Source organism: Salmo salar, chromosome 15 (genome assembly GCF_965601325.2).
Source record: "Salmo salar chromosome 15, fSalSal1, whole genome shotgun sequence".
Taxonomy (NCBI): domain Eukaryota; kingdom Metazoa; phylum Chordata; class Actinopteri; order Salmoniformes; family Salmonidae; genus Salmo; species Salmo salar.
This window is the reverse complement of record NC_138305.1, coordinates 104,702,554-104,728,802: the sequence shown is the minus strand read 5'-3', so window position 1 is coordinate 104,728,802 and position 26,249 is coordinate 104,702,554. Positions and strand designations below refer to the sequence as shown.

Genomic DNA, 26,249 nt, shown 5'->3' with positions numbered 1-26,249 from the left:
CGTGGATATAGCCTTGTATATAGCCTTGTATATAGCCTTGTATATAGCCGTGGATATAGCTTTGTATATAGCCTTGTATATAGCCTTGTATATAGCCGTATATATAGCCTTGTATATAGCCTTGTATATAGCAGTGTATATAGCCTTGTATATAGCCTTGTATATAGCCGTGGATATAGCTTTGTATATAGCCGTGGATATAGCCGTGTATAGGGCCATGTAAAAAGCCGTATAGGGCCATGTAAATAGCCGTATAAATAGCCGTATATATAGCCGTATATATAGCCTTATATATAGCCTTATATATAGCCTTATATATAGCCTTATATATAGCAGTATATATAGCCGTATATATATCCTTATATATATCCGTATATATAGCCGTATATATAGCCTTATATATAGCCGTATATATAGCCGTATATATAGCCTAGCTGTCATCAATGTCATCAATGTCATTGTACTTATATAGGCTTATGGCAGGTTTTGCAGTTATAACTATAAGGCTGAAAGGGAGTTTGAGTGATTTGACAATGTTACACATAGGCAATATTACCAGACGGCCCTCCTGTACCAGAGACTGTGTGGTAGAGGACAGATTATTTTCCTCCCGCTCCCATCCACACTCATAGCTTTTCTTTCATACCGCACCTGTTGGCTTTCTGTCTGACTCCCACCCGCTCCCGCAAGAACTGGTCCAGAACACAACCTCAGTTCCTAAAATGCTATTTTAGGCGTCTGTGATGCAGCTCGCTTGCCAGCCATGGTCCCAGCAATTTTGCACCCTAAAGGCAATGTCAAAATGTGCAAAAATAACCTAAGAAATAGGTTAAATTACCATAGATTCTCACGTGACCCATTATATTAAGCCATCTGTATTACTGGGCTGTACCAGGCAACATGCTAGACGAAGTTTGAAGAGAGCGAGAGAGTGGACACTTGCACTTTCTCTTGAGCTACGTTTTGCATATCCCATCCAGCCAATTATCTCTTTCAGCCCCTCCCCTCTGGTAATGTGCTACAGGTCATTGACCCCCCCCCCCCAAAACAACTGAACGTTTAAAAAAAAATGAACATTTCCCCGCAGCAGTCAGAACATTGAACTCCCTATGGCTCCCTATGGACTTTATGCATTTTTGATATTTATTTTGATGAATTGTGATGATGTTAGTCTAGCTGCTTGGAACACATTCGTACAGTCGTGAATGTAAACCCTGTAAACATTGAAATGAATGTGGGTGAATGTTTGTTGTATGAGGTGAGGCTGGGGGTGTATATATATGTATGTATATTGGTCATGTCAGAGTTACCATGCTGTACCATAAACACACACCACCAGCCTTGGTTGTGTGGTAGTAAAGTATCTGTATCTTATATATAGCCTCACCTTTTAGGAGCGGGACGATTTTCAAACTGACAAATATAGAGTGATAAACATTTATTTCAAGGTAATGTAGTAAACTATAGCCTGATCATATTTTAGGATGTTCATTATCTTGGAAAGATAACTGCCTTGTGCTTCTCCGCCCATACATATAGGTTCTTCGACAAGCGCACCCAACTAGGAGAGGAGAGGTATGGCTACTGAACTTGAAGCAACAGGAATTATGAGTGGACACTACCTTTTGCATATAGGATACAGCCTTCCTTATGGGATACAGCCTACCTTTTAGGATAAAGCCTTCCTTTTAGGATACAGCCTACATTTTAGGATACAGCCTACATTTTAGGATACAGCCTACCTTTTAGGATACAGCCTTCCTTTTAGGATACAGCCTTCCTTATGGGATACAGCCTACCTTTTAGGATACAGCCTTCCTTATGGGATACAGCCTACCTTTTAGGATACAGCCACCTTTTAGTATACAACCTACATTTTAGGATACAGCCTACCTTTCAAGATCGGGACGATTAGCAGGCCGAGACAAATAAATGCGTCATCAATATTTATTGAAAAGGTGCAACACTCGCTCACTATTGATTGCACCTCGACTCCCATTGGTTGAGCACCCTCCCCTTCTTTCCCTTAGACCTATCAATATTTAATAACAGACACTGTAGTAAACAAATCAGATTTTTTGTTATTTTCCTTGAAAATGACCATGTGATTCTCCGCTGGTGCATAGGCAGCCTACTCTGTTTCATTGAGACCCCGGGTTTAGGGGCACTTGATCTGGCACACCCAACTAGGAGAGAAGAGGTAGGCTACTGAACTTGAAGCACAGAATGCTGAGTGTGTGAGTAATGCAGTGCCGTGACAGAGAGCTGTTTTTAATACAATAGGTTGGATAACGCATACTAAGCAGAAAGATGACCGTTTGCAAATAATCTGCGGGACCCCAAAAAATATTTTCATCACAAAATGGTCTGTTTGACTGCCCGCTCCTGTCCGCAGGATGACAAATGCCAACTGCACGGCAATGATCTCTGTCGGGGCCCGCAGGTCTCTACTGTGTGGTTATCGAAGGCTAAATAAACATTTATCTACGTCCTGTTTACTACTGTAGACCTGGCCAAAGCCACGAGCAAGGGTTCAAAGCTCACCAGACAGCGCCACTGTCTACACACAGGCCCACACTCGTGCGCAGACAGACGCACACACACTGAGTAAATAATACCTGGTTAAAAAATAGACATGGAAGAGGGTGTTCTTAGGCTAGCCTCGGCTCCCTCTCAAGAGGAAGCCTCATTTGCCCTGTTGCTTGGTCATCATGACTTAGTAGGCCATGATGGGAAAACAGAAACAGGCCTTTCTCCAGCAAACTCTTACCATTTACTGTTTTATTTGTAACTTTGACAGTCCTGCTGCGCAGGCAGGCAGGCAGGCAGGCAGGCAGGCAGGCAGGCAGGCAGGCACCCTGGCTAAAAACCCTGATGTTTGTTTTGTTTTGGGAGGGCTATCTTTGTGAGGCCAGGCACAAAGGTGCTTTAGTTCAGGCAGGGTGCTGGGCAGCCTCAAACAAGCCGGGGTGACCAGCACATGCTGGCCCTTTCCACCTCAGCCCCGGACATTTTGTTCCAAATGAGTTGAACCCTGGCAGGGAGAGGGAGGGAGAGAGTCTTAGCACAAAGGCAAGATCACAAGGGCTCAGAGTGGCCAAGTATCAACAGGGAGGAGAGGGGGAATGGGGGAGAGAGAGAGAGAGAGAGAGAGAGAGGATGGAAAAAGAGAGGGAATGAGAGAGAAGGGAGGGGGGAAAGGTGGGGGGAAATGAGAGAAACAAGAGGGGCAAATTGAGGAACAATAATATCCGGGTAACATTCAATGAACGATTGAGGCCTCTAGTACTATGTCCTGTAGTCTAGAAATGTGTGATAGGCCTATGCTTTACTCACAATCCAGCTTGCCTGGGAACACACCAAGCCTGGAGTAGCTAGAAGACAGTTGAAGACAGTTGATAAAATGCAGGAGAGGTGACACTCCCTGAGTGACAGTCAAAAGTAGAGTCACAACAACCCTGGGTGTGTCACAGTCGCACAGGAAATCGCTGTGGTGTTACATCAAAACCAGCGTTTCCGTTCCCCCGCTGCCAGGAAGGGGGAAGAGTGACACCTTAGACTAGAAGCTGCCAGGAATGGGGAAGAGAGACAGTGAGACACCACAGACTAGCAGCTGCCAGAAATGGGGAAGAGAGACAGTGAGACACCACAGACTAGCAGCTGCCAGGAAGGGGGAAGAGAGACAGTGAGACACCACAGACTAGCAGCTGCCAGAAATGGGGAAGAGAGACAGTGAGACACCACAGACTAGCAGCTGCCAGGAAGGGGGAAGAGAGACAGTGAGACACCACAGACTAACAGCTGCCAGGAAGGGGGAAGAGAGACAGTGAGACACCACAGACTAGCAGCTGACAGAAATGGGGAAGAGAGACAGTGAGACACCACAGACTAGCAGCTGCCAGAAATGGGGAAGAGAGACAGTGAGACACCACAGACTAGCAGCTGCCAGGAATGGGGAAGAGAGACAGTGAGACACCACAGACTAGCAGCTGCCAGGAAGGGGGAAGAGAGACAGTGAGACACCACAGACTAGCAGCTGCCAGGAAGGGGGAAGAGAGACAGTGAGACACCACAGACTAACAGCTGCCAGGAAGGGGGAAGAGAGACAGTGAGACACCACAGACTAGCAGCTCCCAGGAAGGGGGAAGAGTGACAGTGAGAAACCACAGACTAACAGCTGGAGGCAGAGGGGGAAGAGAGACAGTGAGACACCACAGACTAACAGCTGCCAGGAAGGGGGAAGAGAGACAGTGAGACACCACAGACTAGCAGCTGCCAGGAAGGGGGAAGAGAGACAGTGAGACACCACAGACTAACAGCAGCACCGACTTATTGAGGCTGACTCTGCTTAGTCAGACAGGAGGAGGAAGTGGAGGGGTGTCGCATTTCACCATGTGAGCGTTAAGGTGCAGGGGTCTTTGGTGTGGGGGTGGGGGGGATCAGCCACTCTCTCCCTCTCTTTTCCACATCCACCTAGTTACCAGTCATTTTTGTGTGTGTGTGTGTGTGTGTGTGTGTGTGTGTGTGTGTGTGTGTGTGTGTGTGTGTGTGTGTGTGTGTGTGTGTGTGTGTGTGTGTGTGTGTGTGTGTGTGTGTGTGTGTTATGACAGATGGGGGTTGTGTGGCAGTGACAAAGCATGTGCTCTCTGTCTCTTTTTAAAGGACCGTTAGTCCCCGCGTGGCCCTGCTGCTGTTAGTCCACCGGCCGATCACCCCACTCAGGTCACGTGACACGCCCACACAGGCGGCCCACTGTTTGGGGACAGGGGGGCACAAGGGGTAGCTGGGACACTCCACCGGAGCAAACTCTGGCATCAGCAACCTCCATGACCTTTGAACTGCAGCCGGCCTCGCGCACGGGCGTGAGGAAGAAAACAACAATGGCAGTTGACATCCCTGCTGGTGGAACGTACCAAAATACACACAACCAGCTAGCGTAGCGTTGAAGCTAACTTCATTCAATAAAAATCCCCCCAAAACGTAGCATTGAAGCAACCAAGCTAACTCCATTCACCCAGAGCTTGATACGAATAAAAATCAGTCTCCACCAAACATCATCACAAGAGTGGAGTATTCCATCCAGGAGTTTGTCTGGCAGTAATGTTGTCAAATGGGGTTAAAAATGAGCTGAGTACATTGAAGAAGGAGGAGATGTGTTCTGTTCATTCCCTTCGTTCCGTTGCATCCATCTTTTCTCCCTCCCCTCACTGCGTTAGTTTTTCCGGCGGAGGAGAATGCTAATGGCCACATTAGCAACTGAGTTCTCCATCCGCGGTGATTAGGTGCCTGTGAGGTCATCCCTTCACTTCTGGCCCGCTCGCTTTGGGTATCTATCATTTCATTACCGCTGCACTGAGGGAGGGGACCATCCATCCATCCAACCCTCCATCCTTCCATTTCATGCTCACTCTCTTTTAGCTTGCCGCTGTTTGTTCGTTCTGGAACGGCTTAGCCACAAAAGTGCCCAGTGTTACGGGTTTATCACGTAGCCTAGCACTGTTGGCATTTTGCATAGGATAAGCACTGAAATAAATTAGCACGTAGCCTAGCACTGTTAGCATTTAACATAGGATAAGCACTGAAATAAAGCCAGTGGGCTAGCTTCTCTGCTAGCACTGTAGTTCCGCAGGGTGAATTGCTGAGAGTTTGAAGACAAGGCATAGCAGTATCCCTGTGTGTGTGTGTGTGTGTGTGTGTGTGTGTGTGTGTGTGTGTGTGTGTGTGTGTGTGTGTGTGTGTGTGTGTGTGTGTGTGTGTGTGTGTGTGTGTGTGTGTGTGTGAGACACAACACCTCACCCTCTGTCCTTCGGTAAAGACTAAACACTCGCCCCGTGTCTCATTTTCTCTTAGAATAATACCGTCCGGCTTGGCCGGTGACTGGAAAATCCAACATGTACAAAACCCAAGCCTCTCTCTCCCTCGCACCTATGAAAACGTACCTCGCTAAGGTATCATTCCTACCGCAAAATACAGACAGATTGGATTTCCAAATGTAAAATAAATAAAGTCTCGGGCATGAAGCGGGGCCAAGAATTTTCCCTCCTTTTGTGACCGTCCAACAAACTCTGACGGACAAAGAGTTCAGTCATTTGTATCGGCAGCATGCAGGCCTATCTGCTGGGCTGTTTGTGAAAGAGTGCCTGCTGTACAGACCAAATACACACACACACACAAAGGAGTCTGTTTAATACAGAGCCTTGCAAACGGCCCAAGTGGTCAGGTCAGGAGAGGAGAGGAGAGGAGAAGAGAGGAGAGGAGAGGGGGATAGAAAGGGAGAACAGGAACGAGGGAGGTTTCCATCATTCTCTGGGTGGGTCTGTGTGTTTCAGAGGCCAAGGTTCAGCGTAAGGCCTGACCTGTGTGTGTGTGTGTGTGTGCGTGCGTGCGTGCGTGCGTGCGTGTGTGTGTGTGTGAAGATAATTAAACAGGGCAACCAGATGAGCCAAGTGAAGGCGGTAGAGGTCACAGGAGACGGAATAAGAATAAGGTGACGACCCGCTTTCCCCCACAGGCACCCCACAACACACGCATGTGGAGAGAGATTGACAGCGACGGATATAAATGGCGGTATGCTTTATATAAACAGATGTCCTACTGCTGAAGATAGCCTTGACAGTCTCCACTTTGATGAACAGGCAGGGAGAGGGGCTGAAGCAGGGAAATAATGCCTTTGTACTCCTGGGTAGACTTTACACTGAGGAGGCTGTTACACTCACACATTTCCCTGTCTGCACATCTACAATTACATGAATTACAAGGGCTTCAAGAGACGCATTGTCTGCCCTGGGGGAGTGTTGGGGGTGTAAGTGTGTGTAAATAGCATGTGAGGATGTTTGAGTGTGTGCACATGAATGTATGTAGCTAAGTCTATGGCTATGAGTGTTTGTTTCAATGGTGGTGAGTGTGTTTGACTGGAGGGTGTGTGCATGCCTGCATCTATTTGTGTGTGTGTGCACGTGCAGAGGGGGCTTGAAATCAATGGGTTTCACTCAAGCCTAGAGAGGAAGAGAGCGAGAACCGAGGGATGAGGAAAGAAAAAAAGACTGAAAGAATGAAAGAAATAAAGAATGAAAGAATGAGGGAGTTGTGTACCAGAATGGTCTGGAATGGAATTATTTGGGGAGATCAATGACTTGGAGGTGGAGGAAGAGGCTGCAGTAAGGATGATTGGAGGTGGAGGAAGAGGCTGCAGGAAGGATGATTGGAGGTGGAGGCTGCAGGAAGGATGATTGGAGATGTAGGTGGGGGAAGAGGCTGCAGGAAGGATGATTGGAGGTAGAGGAAGAGGCTGCAGGAAGGATGATTGGAGGTGAAGGAAGCGGCTGCAGGAAGGATGATTGGAGATGTAGGTGGGGGAAGAGGCTGCAGGAAGGATGATTGGAGGTGGAGGAAGAGGCTGCAGGAAGGATGATTGGAGGTGGAGGCTGCAGGAAGGATGATTGGAGCTGGAGGAAGAGGCTGCAGGAAGGATGATTGGAGCTGGAGGAAGAGGCTGCAGGAAGGATGATTGGAGGTGGAGGAAGTGGCTGCAGGAAGGATGATTGGAGGTGGAGGTGGAGGTGGGGGAAGAGGCTGCAGGAAGGATGATTGGAGGTGGAGGAAGAGGCTGCAGGAAGGATGATTGGAGCTGGAGGAAGAGGCTGCTGGAAGGATGATTGGAGATGTAGGTGGGGGAAGAGGCTGCAGGAAGGATGATTGGAGGTAGAGGAAGAGGCTGCAGGAAGGATGATTGGAGGTGGAGGAAGAGGCTGCAGGAAGGATGATTGGAAGTGGAGGAAGAGGCTGCAGGAAGGATGATTGGAGGTGGAGGAAGAGGCTGCTGGAAGGATGATTGGAGATGTAGGTGGGGGAAGAGGCTGCAGGAAGGATGTTAATGACAAGTCATTCTTTCCAACACTTCATTCCAGAGGCATAAACTGATCTGGGGGCAGGGCCAGGAAAAAGCTGCCAAGGTGTGGCTGGCCGCCGAGTTTGTTTCTGTTGCTGCCTCAGTCGGCTAGCTGCAGCCTAAACAAAAAAAAGCTAAAAAGATTTTTAACTCCAGTCTAAACTGAGCCAACCCATGCTTTCTAATCAGTCTAAACTGAGCCAACCCATGCTTTCTAATCAGTCTAAACTGAGCCAACCCATGCTTTCTAATCAGTCTAAACTGAGCCAACCCATGCTGTCTAATCAGTCGAAACTGAGCCAACACATGCTTTCTAATCAGTCTAAACTGAGCCAACCTTGCTTTCTAATCAGTCTAAACTGAGCCAACCCATGCTTTCTAATCAGTCTAAATTGAACTACCTTGCTCCTTGAACCAGTCTAAATTCCAACTATTTGCTCACTAGTTCCAGTCTGAACTTTATCCTCAAAGCTCTCCTTGACTGACTGACTGATTGATTGACTGACTGACTGACGGGCTGGCTGGCTGGCTGGCTGGCTGGCTGACTGGCTGACTGGCTGGCTGACTGACTGACTGACTGACTGACAGAGGTAAGGTAGATAATTGCAGGCAAACATTTTTTGGGAACCTGTCCAGTGACTCCTGGCAGACTGGGGGGAATAGTGTCCTGGGACTGGGATTTCATCTCTGATCCCCTGAGTGAGCCACCAACAGTACAATACCACCCTTCTCTCTCTAGCTCTCACCTCTAACCCCTCCTCTCTCTCGCTCTCTCTCTCTCTCTGTCCTCTAACCCCCTTCTCTCTCTCGCTCTCTATCTCTCTGTCTCTCTCTCTCCCCTAACACCCTTCTCTCTCTCTCAGTCTCTCTTTCTGTCTCTCTCCTCTAACCCCCTTCTAACTGCAACTTCCCACTGGTCATAGACGTCAGTTCAACGTCTATGTTTACGTTTGGTTGAGTTGTCAACTAACGTGCATTTAACATGAAATCAACAAAAAATATCACCATGACATTGGATTTAGGTTAAAAGTTGGGTGAAAAAATTAAGCAATTCCCTTACGTTGATGACACACTACCCTCCCAATTCCCTTATGTTGATGACACACTACCCTCCCAATTCCCTTACGTTGATGACACACTACCCTCCCAATTCCCTTATGTTGATGACACACTACCCTCCCAATTCCCTTATGTTGATGACACACTACCCTCCCAATTCCCTTACGTTGATGACACACTACCCTCCCAATTCCCTTACGTTGATGACACACTACCCTCCCAATTCCCTTATGTTGATGACACACTACCCTCCCAATTCCCTTACGTTGATGACACACTACCCTCCCAATTCCCTTACGTTGATGACACACTACCCTCCCAATTCCCTTACGTTGATGACACACTACCCTCCCAATTCCCTTACGTTGATGACACACTACCCTCCCAATTCCCTTACGTTGATGACACACTACCCTCCCAATTCCCTTACGTTGATGACATAATACCCTCCCCTGTGACCAATAAAAACACACTACCCTCCCCTGTGACCAATAAAAACACACTACCCTCCCCTGTGACCAATAAAAACACACTACCCTCCCCTGTGACCAATAAAAACACACTACCCTCCCAATTCCCTTACGTTGATGACTTTTTGCATCCAATAAGTTTTCTACATTTCTAACTATACATTTGGAGTCCAAGTCCTACATCTAATACTTCTTTTTGAAAAATAATAACTTAAATCTAGAATGGGTATAATGACCAAAAACTGCCCAATAAAACATAACAAGTATTTTGTTGGGTCAGTGTATAACATGACACATGATATGGATAGGTAGTACATCTGTACTGCTGACAACTAGAGTGGATAGTAGCCTATACTAGGGTTATAAGTAAGTAGGCTTGGATTTCAGACAGGAATATGCATCTTTCCATATGTTACAAAACGTAGCACAGCTGTGGTGATTCATAGTCGCAGGTCGAAGTTCACAACAAGTGCTTTGTTGGATCGATAGGGCAATTAAGTCCATCTCCAATCGGATTCATCTTGTGCAAGATTAACCCAGGCAGTGAGCAGGCAGACATCGCAGTGATTAACCCAGGCAGTGAGCAGGCAGACATCGCAGTGATTAACCCAGGCAGTGAGCAGGCAGACATCGCAGTGATTAACCCAGGCAGTGAGCAGGCAGACATCGCAGTGATTAACCCAGGCAGTGAGCAGGCAGACATCGCAGTGATTAACCCAGGCAGTGAGCAGGCAGACATCGCAGTGAGTCAGTAGACTAAACAAAGCAAAGATCACAGACGTTTACTGATTGATATCTCTGCCCTGCCCTCTGTCTCCACACAGTTCCCGCACTGGCCAAAAGTAAACAGCCACACATTCAATGTTTCTGAGGAAATGTTGCTTTCCTTTTTATTTGATAAAAAAGGGAGGATATGCTACATTGTAGCTGGCTACATCGTGTCTCTATAAGATATTGTATAGAGTTGGAGTACATTAACGTTAATGGTGATACAGTGTCAATGTACTCCAACTCTTTGCATGTAGGCCTATCCCTTCTTGGCACTTTAGCTTGGCACAAGGGTCTTAGCTTAGCTTCAAGGGTCCAGGCCCTTTCCTTGGACAGGATTGCCACGAAGTGTGAAGTGCTACAGTTGCAGACCCTTTGGGTGCTGGGCAGTCAACAAGAATGACGATATCTACTTCATGAGTCCTACAAAAGACTGCCACAACAACAGGTGGAGTCACATTGACAGCAAGCTTTCCATGATTGAGGTGACAACTGATAGAAGTGAAGCTCTAGGAAGAGAAGAGAAAACAGAGGTAGTAGGAGGCAGGAGGGCTCCGACCATAAGCAGTCGAGATCTCTAGTCGTCATTTGACTCGGAAGCTTGGGACAAGTGTCCCAGCTGATGCCCTCCACAGAAAGAATACCTCCCAGAGCCCATGGGAGCTGCCCTTCGACATGGCTGCAGCTAAGCTCGCATGACCCCTCTTCAGTATTTCCTTCCCCCAATGATCTTGTCCAATTTATCGCAAAAAATACCCTGACATTTTTTTATCCAGGCAAGTCAGTTAAGAACAAATTCTTATTTACAATGACGGCCTAGGAACAGCGGGTTAACTGCCTGGTTCAAGAGCAGAACGACAGATTTTTACCTTGTCAGCTCGGGGATTCGATTCAGCAACCTTTCAGTAACTGGCCCAACGCTCTAGCCACTAGGCTACCTGCCGCCCCTGACAAGGGAAAACATTTTTGAAATGTGGCTTGATTGAATTATACTATGCTGTTAATGTGCGATGATTGGTTGAAATTCCTAATCTTTTTCTTGTAATGTGGTGATGGTTCCATTTTATGTGATAATATTGTGATGATTTGACTGTTTAATTCAGTGATTGGTGAAATTTGTGAGCCCTCTAATAATCTGTGTGTGTGTGTGTGTGTGTGTGTGTGTGTGTGTGTGTGTGTGTGTGTGTGTGTGTGTGTGTGTGTGTGTGTGTGTGTGTGTGTGTGTGTGTGTGTGTGTGTGTGTGTGTGGGGAGTGGAGGCGGGGAGTGGCGAACCTCCGTCACCGTGGGAGACAGGCAGATGGGGATGGAAATGAGTAGGCAGTGAGCTCATGCTAATCTCCTCCAACAGAACACAAACACACACTTGCCTAAGCCCATCACACATCAAATGAAGCGGAATAGGCCATTCCTATTCAAATGTTCCATTTTGTCTCAGTCAGGTATTTGGCTATGTAAACATTAGATGATTAGATCAGTGTTAAAAAGACCTCACTGCGAAGCATCATATCTTAAACTCTTTCACCAAAACAGAATGTAGATTTCTTTACCTTTAAATGACTGTACTGGTGACGAGCATTTGTGATAGTGCTGTATAATCATAAGAATCATTATATTTGCAGTCTGTATGCTGCAGTGTGTGTGTGTTTGTGTGTGTGTGTGTGTGTGTGGCTTCCTTCATTAGACAGCCATCTGCCCCTGTGAGAGCTGCTCTGAGGAACACTATTGGCTTACAAGCTGAAAGAGGTGAGAGGGCGATAGGGGTCATCATTTTTGGAGGGAGGTCATGTGACAAAGCGCTGTCACACAAAAGAGGGTCCCCGGGCTGACGAATCACAAATCACCCGCATCCAGCCATGACATGCCAATAAAGCCCTACCTTTTCTCTCACTCACTCACTCTCTTTCTCTCTCTCTCTCTCTCTCTCTCTCTCTCTCTCTCTCTCTCTCACTCTTTTTCTCTCTCACTCTCTCTCTCTCTCTCTCTCTCTCTCTCCCTCTCCCTCTCCCTCTCCCTCCCTTAGCAATATGCTACCTTCTAAAACCAGACGTTTTCCCATTACAAACCCACGCAGGATTGGACCACTAGGACTTCAACTAGCATCATCAATTCATACCATTTACCAACGCATCCTAATCTAAATGTTTCTGCATTTTCTTGCCTTCTTTCTTTTTGACAATTAGTCTGGAATTTCAGCTGCACTAGAGTATATGATTGTTCACTACAAGTTGTATTAGTATAGTATAGTCTTGTCTTACAATTGAGTCATTCATAGTGGATGCTTAGGGCAGGGGATGTGTCGGCGTGCCAGTGTGTGCCAATGACAAGACAGTGCCTGTAACTGGGTCACTTCTTGATGAGAGAGAGAGAGAGAGAGAGAGAGAGAGAGAGAGAGAGAGAGAGAGAGAGAGAGAGAGAGAGAGAAAAATGGTAGGGCTTTATTGGCATGTCATGGCTGGATGCGGGTGATTTGTGATTCAGAGAGGCAGAGAGAGAGGCAGAGAGAGCGGCAGAGAGAGAGGCAGAGAGAGAGGCAAAGAGAGAAGCAGAGAGAGAGGCAGAGAGAGAGAGAGGCAGAGAGAGAGGCAGAGAGAGAGGGAGATATATATATATAGAGAGAGAGAGCTGCATACCGGACGTGCTACTACTCTACCACCGCGGCTCGCCAAACACTGTATCTATCTTTATCTACACACACACACAGACGTGCGAGAATGCCGGCCCCTCGTTTTTAGCCTTGTGATATACTGCGATATGAAGCCACAAGTCAAAATAAACAGCATCCCCTCCAAGGAGGGTGATGATTGTCGACTGTGAGAACACGGAAATAGACTTGGATGTTTATCGTGCACACAAAAATACTTGATGAGACTTCCCTGTCTGGCTTAACACTAATATTATTATAGGGCATTCCATTCAGAACCAAGTACTGTTGGTTACCAATGCGTTTGGTTTGACTTTGTTTTTCATGTCGGGCATATACATGCTTCATTACACCAATAATAACCCTACATCAGATTCTCATTGATTGGCTGATGGCTGTAGAAGCTCTGAGGCGATTGGACGAGGCTGCGGTCGGTGGTTTGTATGGCAGAGCAATGTGTCTATGAATATTTCAAACCCCAAGTCATCCTGCTATCTCATTAAATAAGCAAGGAGGCCCTTGCTGCCTACAGTAATCGGCCATCAATAATAAATAGCTTGAAACAAAATAACGGCACATTATCGTTCGCATCAAAAGTGCTGGACTGATTAAAAACACATCAAGAAGAAGTCATGGGGTTCTTGTGTGCGAGAGAAACCAAAATCAGTAGCCGCGGTAATCTGCTGGCACTACTTTCACTTTGGGGAGAGGAGGGATACCCGTGGACATTAACATTTACAGGGACCTCCCCCTGTATTATCCTCTCCTCCTCCTCTCCTCTCCTCCTCCTCCCCTTCCATTTTTCCTTCCGAGCGACATAGCACACTGTTCACTGCTCCCCAGTCACTCAGGCAGTCAGGTATAATAATGCACTCTCCAGACCTCTTGGCCTCTGCCGCTTAAACACGTCCCCCCAGATATCCATTTTCCGTGTGTGGAGGAGGGGTGGCAGGCAGTGTGACCTTCTAGAAAAGCTCACTAAGGAGAGAGGGAGAATACAATGAAGACTCATGGAATCAAACAATCAACCAACAGAGCAGCCATAGTAATAACACCAAATCCCTGGGAGCTTAACATGATAATGTACTAATTATTATACTGTAAATTCCATAGATAATGCTTCATGTGTCAGAACTACAGCCCTGTGTACTAGCCATATGTATACATAGTTGTGCAATCAAACAGAAAATGCAACAACAACAAAAAATCAATTCGAAAAATAAAGAAACATAACCTAGATCCCTTCCAGATCCGTTGTTTTGTCAAGTCTATCCAACAATCAGCCTTTCATACAGACAGATGCCCTGTTTGTTAGACTAACTTTAAAGCTGCAATATGTCACTTTCTGGTTGACCTGACCAAATTCACATAGAAATGTGAGTTATAGATATGTCATTCTCATTGAAACCAAGTCTAAAGGTTCTGTGTGGCTCAGTTGGTAGAGCATGGTGCTTGCAACATCAAAGTTGTGGGTTCAATTCCCACGGGGGACCAGTATGACGAGTCGCTCTGGGTAAGAGTGTCTGGTAAATGTAAGAAGCGGTAGAGCTGTTCTATACTGAACAAAAATATAAATGCAACAATTTCAAAGATTTAACTGAGTTACAGTTCATATGTCATTAGGCCCTAATCTATGGATTTCACATCACTGGGAATACAGATGTGCATCTGCTGAAAAAAAAGGTAGGTTTGTGGATCAGAAAACCAGTCAGTATCTGGTGTGACCACCATTTGCCTCATGCAGCCCAGCACATCTCCTTCGCATGGAGTTGATCAAGCTGTTGATTGTGGAATGTTGTACCACTCATCTTCAATGGCTGAGTGAAGTTGCTGGATATTGGCGGGAACTGGAACATGCTGTCGTACACGTAGATCCAGAGCATCCCAAACATGCTCAATGGGTGACATGTCTGGTGAGTATGCAGGCCATGTAAGAACTTTCAGGAATTGTGTACAGATCCTTGCGACATGGGGCCATGCATTATCATGCTGAAACATGAGTGATGGCGGCAGATGAATGGCACGACAATGGGCCTCAGGATCTCATCATGGTGTATCTTTGTGCATTGAAATTGCCATCGATAAAATGTAATTGTGTTTGTTGTCTGTAGCTTATGCCTGCCCATACCATAACCCCATCACCACCATGGGGCCCTCTGTTCACAACGTTAACATCAGCAAACCGCTCGCTCACACAACGCCAGTCTGGCTGGCGTGGTTACAGTAGTCTGCGGTTTTGAGGCCGGCTGGACGTACTGCCAAATTCTCTAAAACAACGTTGCATGCGGCTTATGGTAGAGAAATTAACATTAAATTATCTGTCAACAACTCTGGTGGACATTCCTGCAGTCAGCATGCCAGTTGCATACTCCCTCAAAACTTGAGACATCTGTGGCATTGTGTTGTGTGACAAAACTGCACATTTTAGAGTGGCCTTTTATTGTCCCCAGCACAAGATGCACCTGTGTAATGACCATGCTGTTTAATCAGCTTCCTGATATGGCACACCTGTCAGGTGGATGGATTATCTTGGCAAAGGAGAAACACTCACTAACAAGGATGTAAACAAATTTGTGCACAGCATTTTAGAGAAATAAGCTTTTTGTGCGTCTGGAAAATTTCTGGTATCTTTTATTTCAGCTCATGAAAACATGGGACCAACACTTTACATGTTGTGTTTATATTTTAGTTTGGTGTATGTGCTTAATTTCTATGCTTCCCGTTCATAAGTTTCATTTTGGGGTCTTTTACTTTGGGTTTTGTACACCAGCTTCAAACAGCTGAAAATACAATATTTTAGATGGTACAATGATTCGCTACACAATAATTGCTTGCTTTGTCACATAAACTGAAACTAGGTGAACTATTAGCATATCAGCAACCAGGAAATTAAGGAGTGATTTCTGCATTGTGCATCTAGAAAAGGCTGTGAATTAAAATGGCTGCTGGCGGGGTGGATATAAAAGGAATCGGCGCATTTAATTTATTCTCCCTCGCTGTTATCGCACTTTTTTGAAGATTTTCCCAGACACCACAGTCAAGCGTGTCACCTGTGATTACCTGGTTGCCTCTCGTAATACTGCGTATTGTGATGACGTGTTGACCATGTTGTGATGATATCTAGGCCTATTGTCTTTGTGGTGCGGCAAATCAATGGCACATGTGGCAAATGAATTAACATGAGCTTAACTGCTAATTCAAATAAGAAACGTAATTGACCTGCATTTGCATACCATTCAAGCTAAAAAGAATCTAACATCCAAATTGTCAAAGGGATGTTTTCCTCTGATGTTTATCAGTATGAAATCCACTCTTACTTAGTATAGCGCTAAAATTCAGAGCCATTTATAACAATGTACTGTATATACTGTATACAAATTTAGAACCATATACAGTATCTCTCAACATACACAGGACATAACATGTACTTTTTGGTCCAATAGCCACTGTGGCAAGTAGATTTTAAAGAAATATACCAGCCACTCAAATTTTTTACCAGCCAAAATAGATTTTTTCCCCCGCTATAATTACACCAACAAAACACAAAAAAATGGATGAGGATGCATTTGTAATGTTTCTAAAACAATACATGTATTACTGGTAAGAAGTAATGTAGTATATTATTTAATCAAATTTTTTGTGACCGGAGTCTTTTAACCAAAATATCACAGATGAGATAAAAATGTTAACCTGCCCCTTTAAAGGCGGAAGGTTACCGTGGTAACGTGACGGTTAATTTTGGTGCATGTGAGATTGAGTCTGACCAGTAGAACCATTGTCTTCTCTTTTTTTTAACCTTTATTTAACTAGGCATGTCAGTTAAGAACAAATTATTTTTTACAATGTCGGCCTACCCCGGCCAAAACATAACCCGGACGACGCTGGGACAATTGTGTGCCACCCTATGGGACTCCCAATCACGGCCGGTTGTGATACAGCCTGGAATTGAACCAGGGTGTGTAGTGACGCCTCTAGCACTGAAATACAGTGTCTTAGACTGCTGCACCCCTCAGGAGATCTTCTCTAGCAGTAGAAACTCAAACATAGAAAAACAACCTAGCTTGTGAACAAAACAATGGAAATAGCCAAGAAACACAAGGAAAAAGTCTCACTTCAGTTAATTTCAAGTAAATTAGACAAACTTTTATGCCTGTGCGCAGCGCTTCTAAAAATGAATATTTCATTCAGCTCTTCACGTGCACACGGCCCCCAGCCAGGCAGTGATGCAGCGCGAGTTGTAATAGGCTATATAAGATTCCTAGTTCTTTGACTTTGTGAGATTAATTTACCAGCTATGAAACAAAACGGCAGAAATACTTTGAAAACAGCTACTGCAGCATTTATTTGACTATAAATGTGATCATACTTGACTATTTTTATTCACAAATGCGATTCAAATGTTTGCACTATGGAGACCTGACCACCCGCCAACGTGGTTGGTGAAATAGACATTTTACACGCCAATGCCAAAATCTAGCCGTATTTGGCAGGTGGCGGGTGTTAATGTTAGGCCCTGCATACAGCTCCGCTAAACACAATAATTAAACAATCATGCAACAAGACATTCACTGACGAGACGATCATTGCACGACCACCCTGTGTGGTAGATACATAGATAGAACTGATTTGAGGTCAGACGAGAAGACAGGCATCCCTGTGTCTCTTCTAGTTGTGTAGTGGAGGTGAAGGAGTGATGGAGTCTTCAGCCGCCCTTGACAGGGGAAGACCCGGCTGTCGATATCCCATTGATCCCTCAGACCCGTCAAGCTGATCTAACAAGGCAGGGCTCACTGTACCCAGACGGCACAGACTAGTCACAGTCTGCCTGTGCAGAGATAGAGATTGGCTTGGAGCCGGACTCATTTAGCTAAGCCCTAAGTGAATTAGTGGCTTCCTTTTTCTTGGACCATGCAGGCTTCTGGAGAATATGATCATTTTCTCTGCCATGCACAGACACACACGCACCTCAGCGATCACAACAACCCTCATGACAATACAAAGCAAAAAAGTCATTCTTAAATCAATCCACATCATCACCACTACCTCAAAACGACCAGTCCATAGCTGTAATTGAGCTGTATAGAGTATTTTCATTCAGCTGCAGTTGCTGCATTTTCACTACTGGAAAACCCCCTGAAAGCAGTGAAGAGGGATATTCTCTCTGTGGCCATTGATATGCATGGCTACCAGCTGTTGTGCTGTCCGCAGCGAGGGTATGGCTCGCTGTCAGAAGGCCTATGCCTTGAATATAAAACAGGACATGGCCTCTATTCACTCAGGGAGTTCACTTCCTACCCCCCCACCCCCTCCAACAAGCGACCCCTTCAGCTGGAGGCCAGATATCCCAAGGTGCACTGGGACATTTTTGGGCAGTGGAAGGGAAGTTTCAGCCCCTGTGAAATGGGGTCTGGAGCCCAGCCACACTTTGGGAGCAGTACTTTTGAAAACAACGAGGCCCCCAGACCTCCTTGCTAAAGGGCTGACTCTGCAGAGTGAGAGAGAGGGGGGGCTGCCTGCTGCCTAGCTTGCACTGTACAAAATGGCATCTTTTTTACACTTTCGCCACCCTTTTGAGGCTACAAACTTAGACTAGTTTTAGGGTTCGGACATTTTCAAACTAAATTGCAACTGGAGACCAAAAGCATCATCATAAAAGTCCTTCAGATGACAGATTGAAACATCGAACACACCACTTCCGAAAAACTAAATGTATGCACCCTCCTTCACAGCCTCTCTCCTTAGTTAACAACTGCTCTTTGTCTCTAAAACCCTTCCTCGCCACCCCAGAGTGAGAATGAAACAGAGGGAAAACAAAAGAGAGAAAGAGAGACAAGAGCCTGAGCGGTGGAGGATTGACTTTAACAGCGCTGTGCAGGTGTGGGTACATGCTTCATTCATGCCCATTCAGGAGGGTTGGCTTGCATTATGAGCTTGTCTCCTCTCTCCCCCTCTCTCTCTCTCTCTCTCTCTCTCTCTCTTCCCCCTCTCTCTCTCTCTCTCTCTCTCTCTCTCTCTCAGGGTGTGGCGAGTCTGGAATGCAACGTCTGTCGAAACTCTCTTGCTCCCAGCCTAGACTAACTACTAGTCTTGTCTGCTGGCTTCCCCAATGTGGCTTCTGTCAAAACACCAAACAGTGTCTGATAGCCCTCCCACACCAGACAGCAAGCAACCAGCCAGCTACAGTACAGCGCCAGGCAGAGACAACCATTGACAGCGTTGTTCGAGTCTGAAAGTTTTTATATTTCCCTTTTTTCAACTTACACAACCAAAAGCCTCTGCTGCTGCCTCAAAACTTGTTGGTGGAAACCTAAACTGCTTGTGCATAAACCAAGCCCCAACTGGAGGCTGGAAATGTGCTCTGTCCCATTCTCTCGCTCCCTCTCTCAGTTATATCTCCTCCCAACAGATGGGGCGTGTATAAATCACACCGTCTTGAGGTGAAATAAAACCTAGTGAGCTACTAAATATGTGGCCGCCATCCTTATCAAAACCTCCTGAAGTGGAAAGCCACTGATTATGTTTGCGACCCAAATGTGTACCAGCCAGAAACCAGCATTGACATGGTGAACTTAGAGACTTAGCCATCTGCTCCACACCCTACTCTTAACCTTTGAACCCATTCAATAGTTCCCTGAGCTAACTCACTTGCTCATTCACTGTTGTTTGCACTCCCACAGTCGACACCTGCGCTCTCACGTCTCAGATTCAAATGGATAATGCACTTTTACTACAAATTCCAATACAGCCTTTTATTCGGGGAAGTATGCTGCAATAAGGAAGGTATAATGCAAAGTGCTTGTGGTGTGTGTGTGTGTGTGTGTGTGTGTGTGTGTGTGTGTGTGTGTGTGTGTGTGTGTGTGTGTGTGTGTGTGTGTGTGTGTGTGTGTGTGTGTGTGTGTGTGTGTGTGTGTGTGTAATGCACAGACTGCTTCTACAGGGCCCATGACCTCATACAAGCAAAGAGTCTTGGAGAACAGGAAGTCCTTCAAGCTCACTTCCTGTGTCTGACTGTGAGACGGCTGCTAGCTGCATTCACAAACCTCCACAAAACCACCCGTTCCCCGCGCCAAACAAAACTCAGTAGTGACATGCTCTCTATATGCCGACAAGCACAACAAGCCCACTCTGGTCTCTCTCTTCTGTGAAAGACATTTCAAGGTAACACCCCAGGTGAAATGTGCTGATAAATACTATAAAAACACATTGAGTAAATGCACACACGCCGCTGGAGGTTTCTGCTAAAGCAGAGGATTAGATGCCACCCTCATCTGGCTACTATAGCGAGAGAAGTTTAGCAATATGATCATAATTCTGCAAATATGATGTCCGTAGCATTGCTTTCACCAAGCCCCTCCTTTAAAAAAACTAAGGGAAATAAACAAAAATCCTAAATAAAGAGTGGATTTAAACTAGGCTTAGGAGAGTGATTATATTAACAATTACTAATACACAGGGGTCTTTTGAGCCCCTGTAAAAATAGAAGAGGCCTTTAAAGTCCTTTAGGTCCCCCCACTCAAACCGAAATACAGTGGCAAGAGCAAGTGCATGACAAGGCTCTGGCCCTCCTGACACACTGACAAACAGAAGGGTAAAGGCTGTGCTAGTGAATTGTGAGAGCCCTGTTGGTAAACACTTCCACTTTGTTTGTATGGCCCACCGAAAAGTCTCCTAACATAATCACCCAGTCTTCTTTCACCCTCCTTTCATGCCGAGAGGGGCAACGGAGTAGGTAATTGGGGGGAAGGGAATGAAGTGTGTGTGTGTGTATGTGTGTGTGTGTGAATGCTCTCCTTTGTTGGGATCATATTATGTTTCCACCACAATACTCCTATCCCTGCTTCATCAACTCTATTCATGTGTAACAGTTCATGCAAATGGGCATGCTTGCCTTTCATTTGTGGAGGGGGCTCTTTTATCAGTCTTAGTTGGAGGAAGAGGGGAGGGAGGGGGGACTGATCCCCCCCTCTGCTTGCCTGCCTGCCCACCCCAAAGCACAGACCTAATCCCCCCATAGGATTTAGAATCAGGTCTCTCTGTCTGCTGTAGTAGCAGCGCTAGGCTACAGCCTAGCCCCCAATGTAAAAGTCAGGGTTAGGCCACCAGAGGCCCCCATACTGTTCACAAGCTCAATTACCCTCAAAAATGTTAGCTTGGGCGGCATACAGGAGAGGCGACACTGAGCCCCTCTTGCATGTTTGATAAACTCCCCTCCGCATCATTTAGGGCTCGTCTGATGGCCTGCCATGGAAGCGCAGTGGGAATCCACCAGAGAAATCATGGCTAGCAGAGAGTGCTGGCTATGTATATCGTTCAGTCTCCCCCCTCCCTCTCATCTTCTCATTAGAATATAACTGCTCTGAAATTTCAAGAAACACTGCATTTGGAGATTTAAAAAATGGGTAATATTTGATATTTTCCTGTTGCACAGGACTGTTCTTTATCTGAAACTACTAGCATATAGTAGGCTAACCCATTGCCACAAACACAAACATAAAAAGGGTAGTAGTAGCCTAATAGTAGTAGCCTAGTAGTAGTAGCCTACTAGTAGTAGCCTAGTAGTAGTAGCCTAGTAGTAGTAGCCTAGTAGTAGTAGCCTACTAGTAGTAGCCTAGTAGTAGTAGCCTAGTGGTTATTCAGTTGAAAAAGTAGACTGCTGCTACTGTTATGGCCTCTCGAGGCAGACAATTGACATATCTCCGTGCTCTAATAAATCCAGCCGCGCCAACCACCCTCATGGGAGCTCCACGCCACTACGCACGGATGAACCCCTCGTTAATGACACCGTGACACATCCACCTTGAAGTACCTGTTTCTCAAACACAGCCAGTAAGCCACAAAACGCAGCAAAGTGCGGAATGAGCGAGCGGCAGCCCACACCGCAAGGCCTGGGGGGATGCGTGCAGGCCTGGGGGGAGGGGGATGCGTGCAGGCCTGGGGGGGGGGATGCGTGCAGGCCTGGGGGGGAGGGGGATGCGTGCAGGCCTGGGGGGGAGGGGGATGCGTGCAGGCCTGGGGGGAGGGGGATGCGTGCAGGCCTGGGGGGGAGGGGGATGCGTGCAGGCCTGGGGGGGAGGGGGATGCGTGCAGGCCTGGGGGGGGAGGGGGATGCGTGCAGGCCTGGGGGGGAGGGGGATGCGTGCAGGCCTGGGGGGAGGGGGATGCGTGCAGGCCTGGGGGGGAGGGGGATGCGTGCAGGCCTGGGGGGGAGGGGGATGCGTGCAGGCCTGGGGGGGAGGGGGATGCGTGCAGGCCTGGGGGGAGGGGGATGCGTGCAGGACTGGGGGGGAGGGGGATGCGTGCAGGCCTGGTGGGAGGGGGATGCGTGCAGGCCTGGGGGGAGGGGGATGCGTGCAGGCCTGGGGGGAGGGGGATGCGTGCAGGACAGAGGGGACTTTTAGCTATACACCTACAAACAGTGTTTTGCAACTTTAGAAATTATTACATTATTTCCTCGACCTTATACATTGCATGGGTTTCGACAGTTGTTGTAACACCATTATTGGGCCATTTGTTGGTAAATGGGATTGTATTTACAGTAAGGTCAATATAATTGAGCCGTTGACACGCAGAAGTGTGTCACAGGCACATACTGGTTGTATTGCCACCAGAGCCGTTTAGCTGTTCTTGGTGGACAATTAGTAAGAATATGTGGAGAGTAACCCAATCCTGGCTGGGACAAGTCATTGCGCCAATAGTCTATACTGTTCTCGAGATACGAATCTTTGACTCTTAGTCAGAGATAACAGTGTATTTGCAAGAAGACAAAACAAAACACAAGTAAAATAAAGGAGAAAAAACGTTAAATACAGTGTACATGTTTTTGTGACAGCAGTGTAACAACATTCGTATAATATAACAGTTGCAACACTGTGTAACAACATTGTAACAAACTAGTTCAACTCACCCTGGATGCTTTCCTTTTATACTTGTTGGCGAAATCAAATTTCTCTTTAATCTCGTCCAAATGCTGCTCCAGGCGCGCCTTCTCCTCTTTCCCCGTGTAATCCTGGCCCAAGAGGATGTATGCCCTCCAGTTGGCGGAGTCGAAGCCCCAGTGGCAAGTCCTGTTTTCCAACGATTTGTGACTGTGCACCACGAACTTATGGGTCGGGTACATGAGTCTGCAGTCCATGCACTGGATGCAGGCTGCGTTGGGGCTGGTGTACAGCTCCGGGACGAAGAGACCCTTGCACTTTCCGAAACACTCGTGGTATATTTTGAGGCTTTTCTCCGTGAACTCCAGCTCCAGTGAGCCCGTGAACTCTTTCTTGCAGTGCGGCGGGTAGGTGCCTCCGTAAATCAGGGCATTGCACAGGCGCTCCGCATCCGTTTTGGTGATGAGTCCGCAGGAAGGCGCGGAGAAGGGGAGAATCCCCATGACTTTGAGGATCTCCAGCTGTTCTGCCGTGCACCTGGAGCAGTAGATGTGGAGGTCGTCGCACACCGAGTTGATCTGTTGAAGGGAGAAATCCCGCAGTACGGTGTTGAGGATCTGCGGCAAGCACAGCCGTTTCTCGCCGCCGACCACGAAACAGGAGACAGTCTCGGTCTCCAGGACCGTCTCGCACCTCTCCGTGGAGCGGTCGGAGGGGATGAAGAGGGGTCCCGGCATCACTGTCGGCGGCTGCATGGGAAGATGCAGCACGGGCTCGGGCTCTTTCCCATCCTTCTTGAACAGGAGGTCATGTGGCCATCGAGCAGAAAACGCCGCCGGTCCGCCAAGGGAGCTCATAGAACTCAGATGAAACTGCTTGAGAGTTTGTTGCAGTCCTGGGTGAGGTTGGAAGCTTTGGCGAGTTACAGTCTCCATGTTTTCACTACGACTTTGAAAGCGAGAGTTCCTTTCAACTGGGGCAAACTAAAACAAATGAAAGCCACGATAGGTTCCGGTTCCTTGTAAATCCAAGGTCTCCGAGAATTAGCCAAGTGCAGAAAGCGCTTCATCAAACATCCACAAAAAAGTCCCGAGCAGTGAGTTTCCAATTCCGTTGAAGAGCCTACTAAGCGAATGGTGACACGGGCGAGTCTTCCCCTGCAGTACACTCCTGACAGTCCATATCTAAAACGCGTCCCTCTGAAACTCCTCCAAAAATGAATAATGCTTTTGAAGTTTCAGAAAAAGTATCGACCGATAAAGCAAAGCCTTCTCCCTCTATGTATCCGGTATAAAACAGTAAAACCCCGCGTGGAACCTCCTTTAAACTGTGGAATACTGCAGTATAGCCGGACGCATACACTCCGTCTGCCCCTGCTGTTTGATATGCCTGTGTACTGGAGATGGCTAGTCTGTGAGCTGGGTTGCGCTTGCTCGCTCACTCGCCCCTCTCTCTCTCCCTCACAGCCCCCTATCTCAGTGTTTGTGTGTGTCTGGCTCAGTCATTGAATCCCAGCCAAAAAAATGTGACTGACTCCGCAGGCTGGCTCTTCCAGGAACAAGTCGTCACTCCCCCACTTTTCCAAGCAGCCTTGTAAAGTCGGAAAAAACACAAGGCTTAAGCGTGAATCAATTGGTTCACAGCTAAGAACGGCTGTAACCCACTGAGGTGTAATAAGAACGCTGTAACCGAAAGAGGATGGGTGGAGTTTGCAACAGACAGTCAAATTTTGACTTTGAGGGGAAATGCAAATTGTACGACTGACTGCGGTTTATTTATTGAGGGCCATTTTTTTCAGGCTGGCTTAAACTGTTATAAAGGCGGAAACTAGGGAAAAATCGATATCAGGGGCACATAGCAACATATGACTAATAATAATAATTAATTAATAATCTGTGATAATTACAATAATCATTATTATGACTTGTATTTATTATTATTATGTGGATGCATGCACCATACCAATTCCATTCATTTTACGCATAGGCTAACCTATTTTACGCATAGGCTCACCTATTTTACGCATAGTCTCAACTATTTTACGCATAGGCTCACCTATTTTACGCATAGGCTCACCTATTTTACGCATAGGCATAAAGTGACACCTATAGTTGTGCCAATTAATTGCACAAGCGCGGCTATACTTCACGAGCTGCCCAACAGTAGTAGCGCAGTCTATGAAATGAAACAATTATGTTTGAGTCACTTTTCTCCTGGGTTTTGAGAATTAATTATAATGTGCAACATCGAGGGCATGGGATGAAATACGCACACTTCAAACTTATGAACAATTGAGCAGTGCAGTCAGTGGGTGTTAGGTTACGATCAAGTCCAGCTAATCATTCCTATTGTGCTGAAAATAATTGGAAAAAGTGAACAAATTGCAAACTGAATTTGCACTGTGCATTTAAAATGTACGTTGTTACTGGTCTGTAATTAACTTTGTTAATTTGGCTATTTCTTCCATGAATGTAATTGAATGACTAATACAGCCTAATACATTTATGGAGAATAGACCTCTACCTTTTTATTACAGGTCTTCATGTTCCCCCCATGTGAAGTAGCCTATGCTACATAATAATACATGACACACAATTTATATAAGGCTTCAACAGATTCATAAAACTAACTGTATGCCAGTCTGCACCAGGCATTGCAATTTTGTTCATTTGGTCAGCTCTGTTGTTGTTTGCTGTTATCTCCAATCAGATGCGTCATGGCGCATAGGGGGGATTTGTCCTGTTAAAAAATACTGCTAGCCACCTAGCAATTTTATGAAATTGGCTATAGCTAGCTCAGATAGGTTGCCAACCTCATTACTAGCTACCAAGAAGCCATTTCAGCCTATAAGGGAAAGGGGGATACCTAATCAGTTGTACAACTGAATGTATTCAACTGAAATGTGTCTTCCGCATTTAACCCAACCCTTCTTAATCAAGTTAGAGTAGCTAGCTTGTGTATTTTAGCTGGCATACCTGCTGACATTGGTTGGCAAACTTTAGAAAAGCAAGAAAAAACCAAATTTACTGATTAAGACTCACATTCCTTTAAATATTTTACCCAGATTTTAGCAGAGATGCAGAGAAGCATATTTAGGTTCTTTAAAAAAGAAACACCAGTCAAGAGGATACAGACAGCTCAAGAGGTATGCTTAGATATAGATGGGTTTTTTACACAGAATTAAGCATAACAATTATGGCTCTAGATTGCAGGAAAAAAGCTGTTTCATTTGTTTTAAAAATGCTAAATTCTCCAATTTACAGTCAGGGGCCTAGCCCCCCTCCGTACCACCCCACTGTCATCCTCATGTACTTTGTGCCGCCTAAAATTTTTGGGGTACATGACGCCCCTGTCTCCAACATTCCAAGGCACTGCATCTCAGTGATAGAGTCATTAGAGTCACTACAGACCCTGGTTCGATTCCAGGCTGTATCACAACAGGCCGTGATAGGGCGGCACACAATTGGTCCTAGTGTTGTCCGGGTTAGGACTTGGCCGGTGTAATTGCCTAGTTAAATAAATACAAAATAGAAATAACACTTGATG

At 46.3% G+C, this 26,249-nt stretch overlaps 1 protein-coding gene across 1 annotated transcript in view; it reads right to left on the bottom strand.

The window, feature by feature from the left end:
• LOC106572818 (ski oncogene) overlaps positions 1–24,318 on the bottom strand; it is a 104,454-nt gene extending 80,136 nt beyond the window's left edge. The window contains exon 1 of the mRNA XM_014147322.3: positions 22,733–24,318. Within this exon, the coding sequence (XP_014002797.1) occupies positions 22,733–23,638 (906 nt within the window). The 5' untranslated portion in view covers positions 23,639–24,318. The remainder of the gene's footprint in view (positions 1–22,732) is intronic.
• Between the last annotated feature and the right edge of the window lie 1,931 nt (positions 24,319–26,249).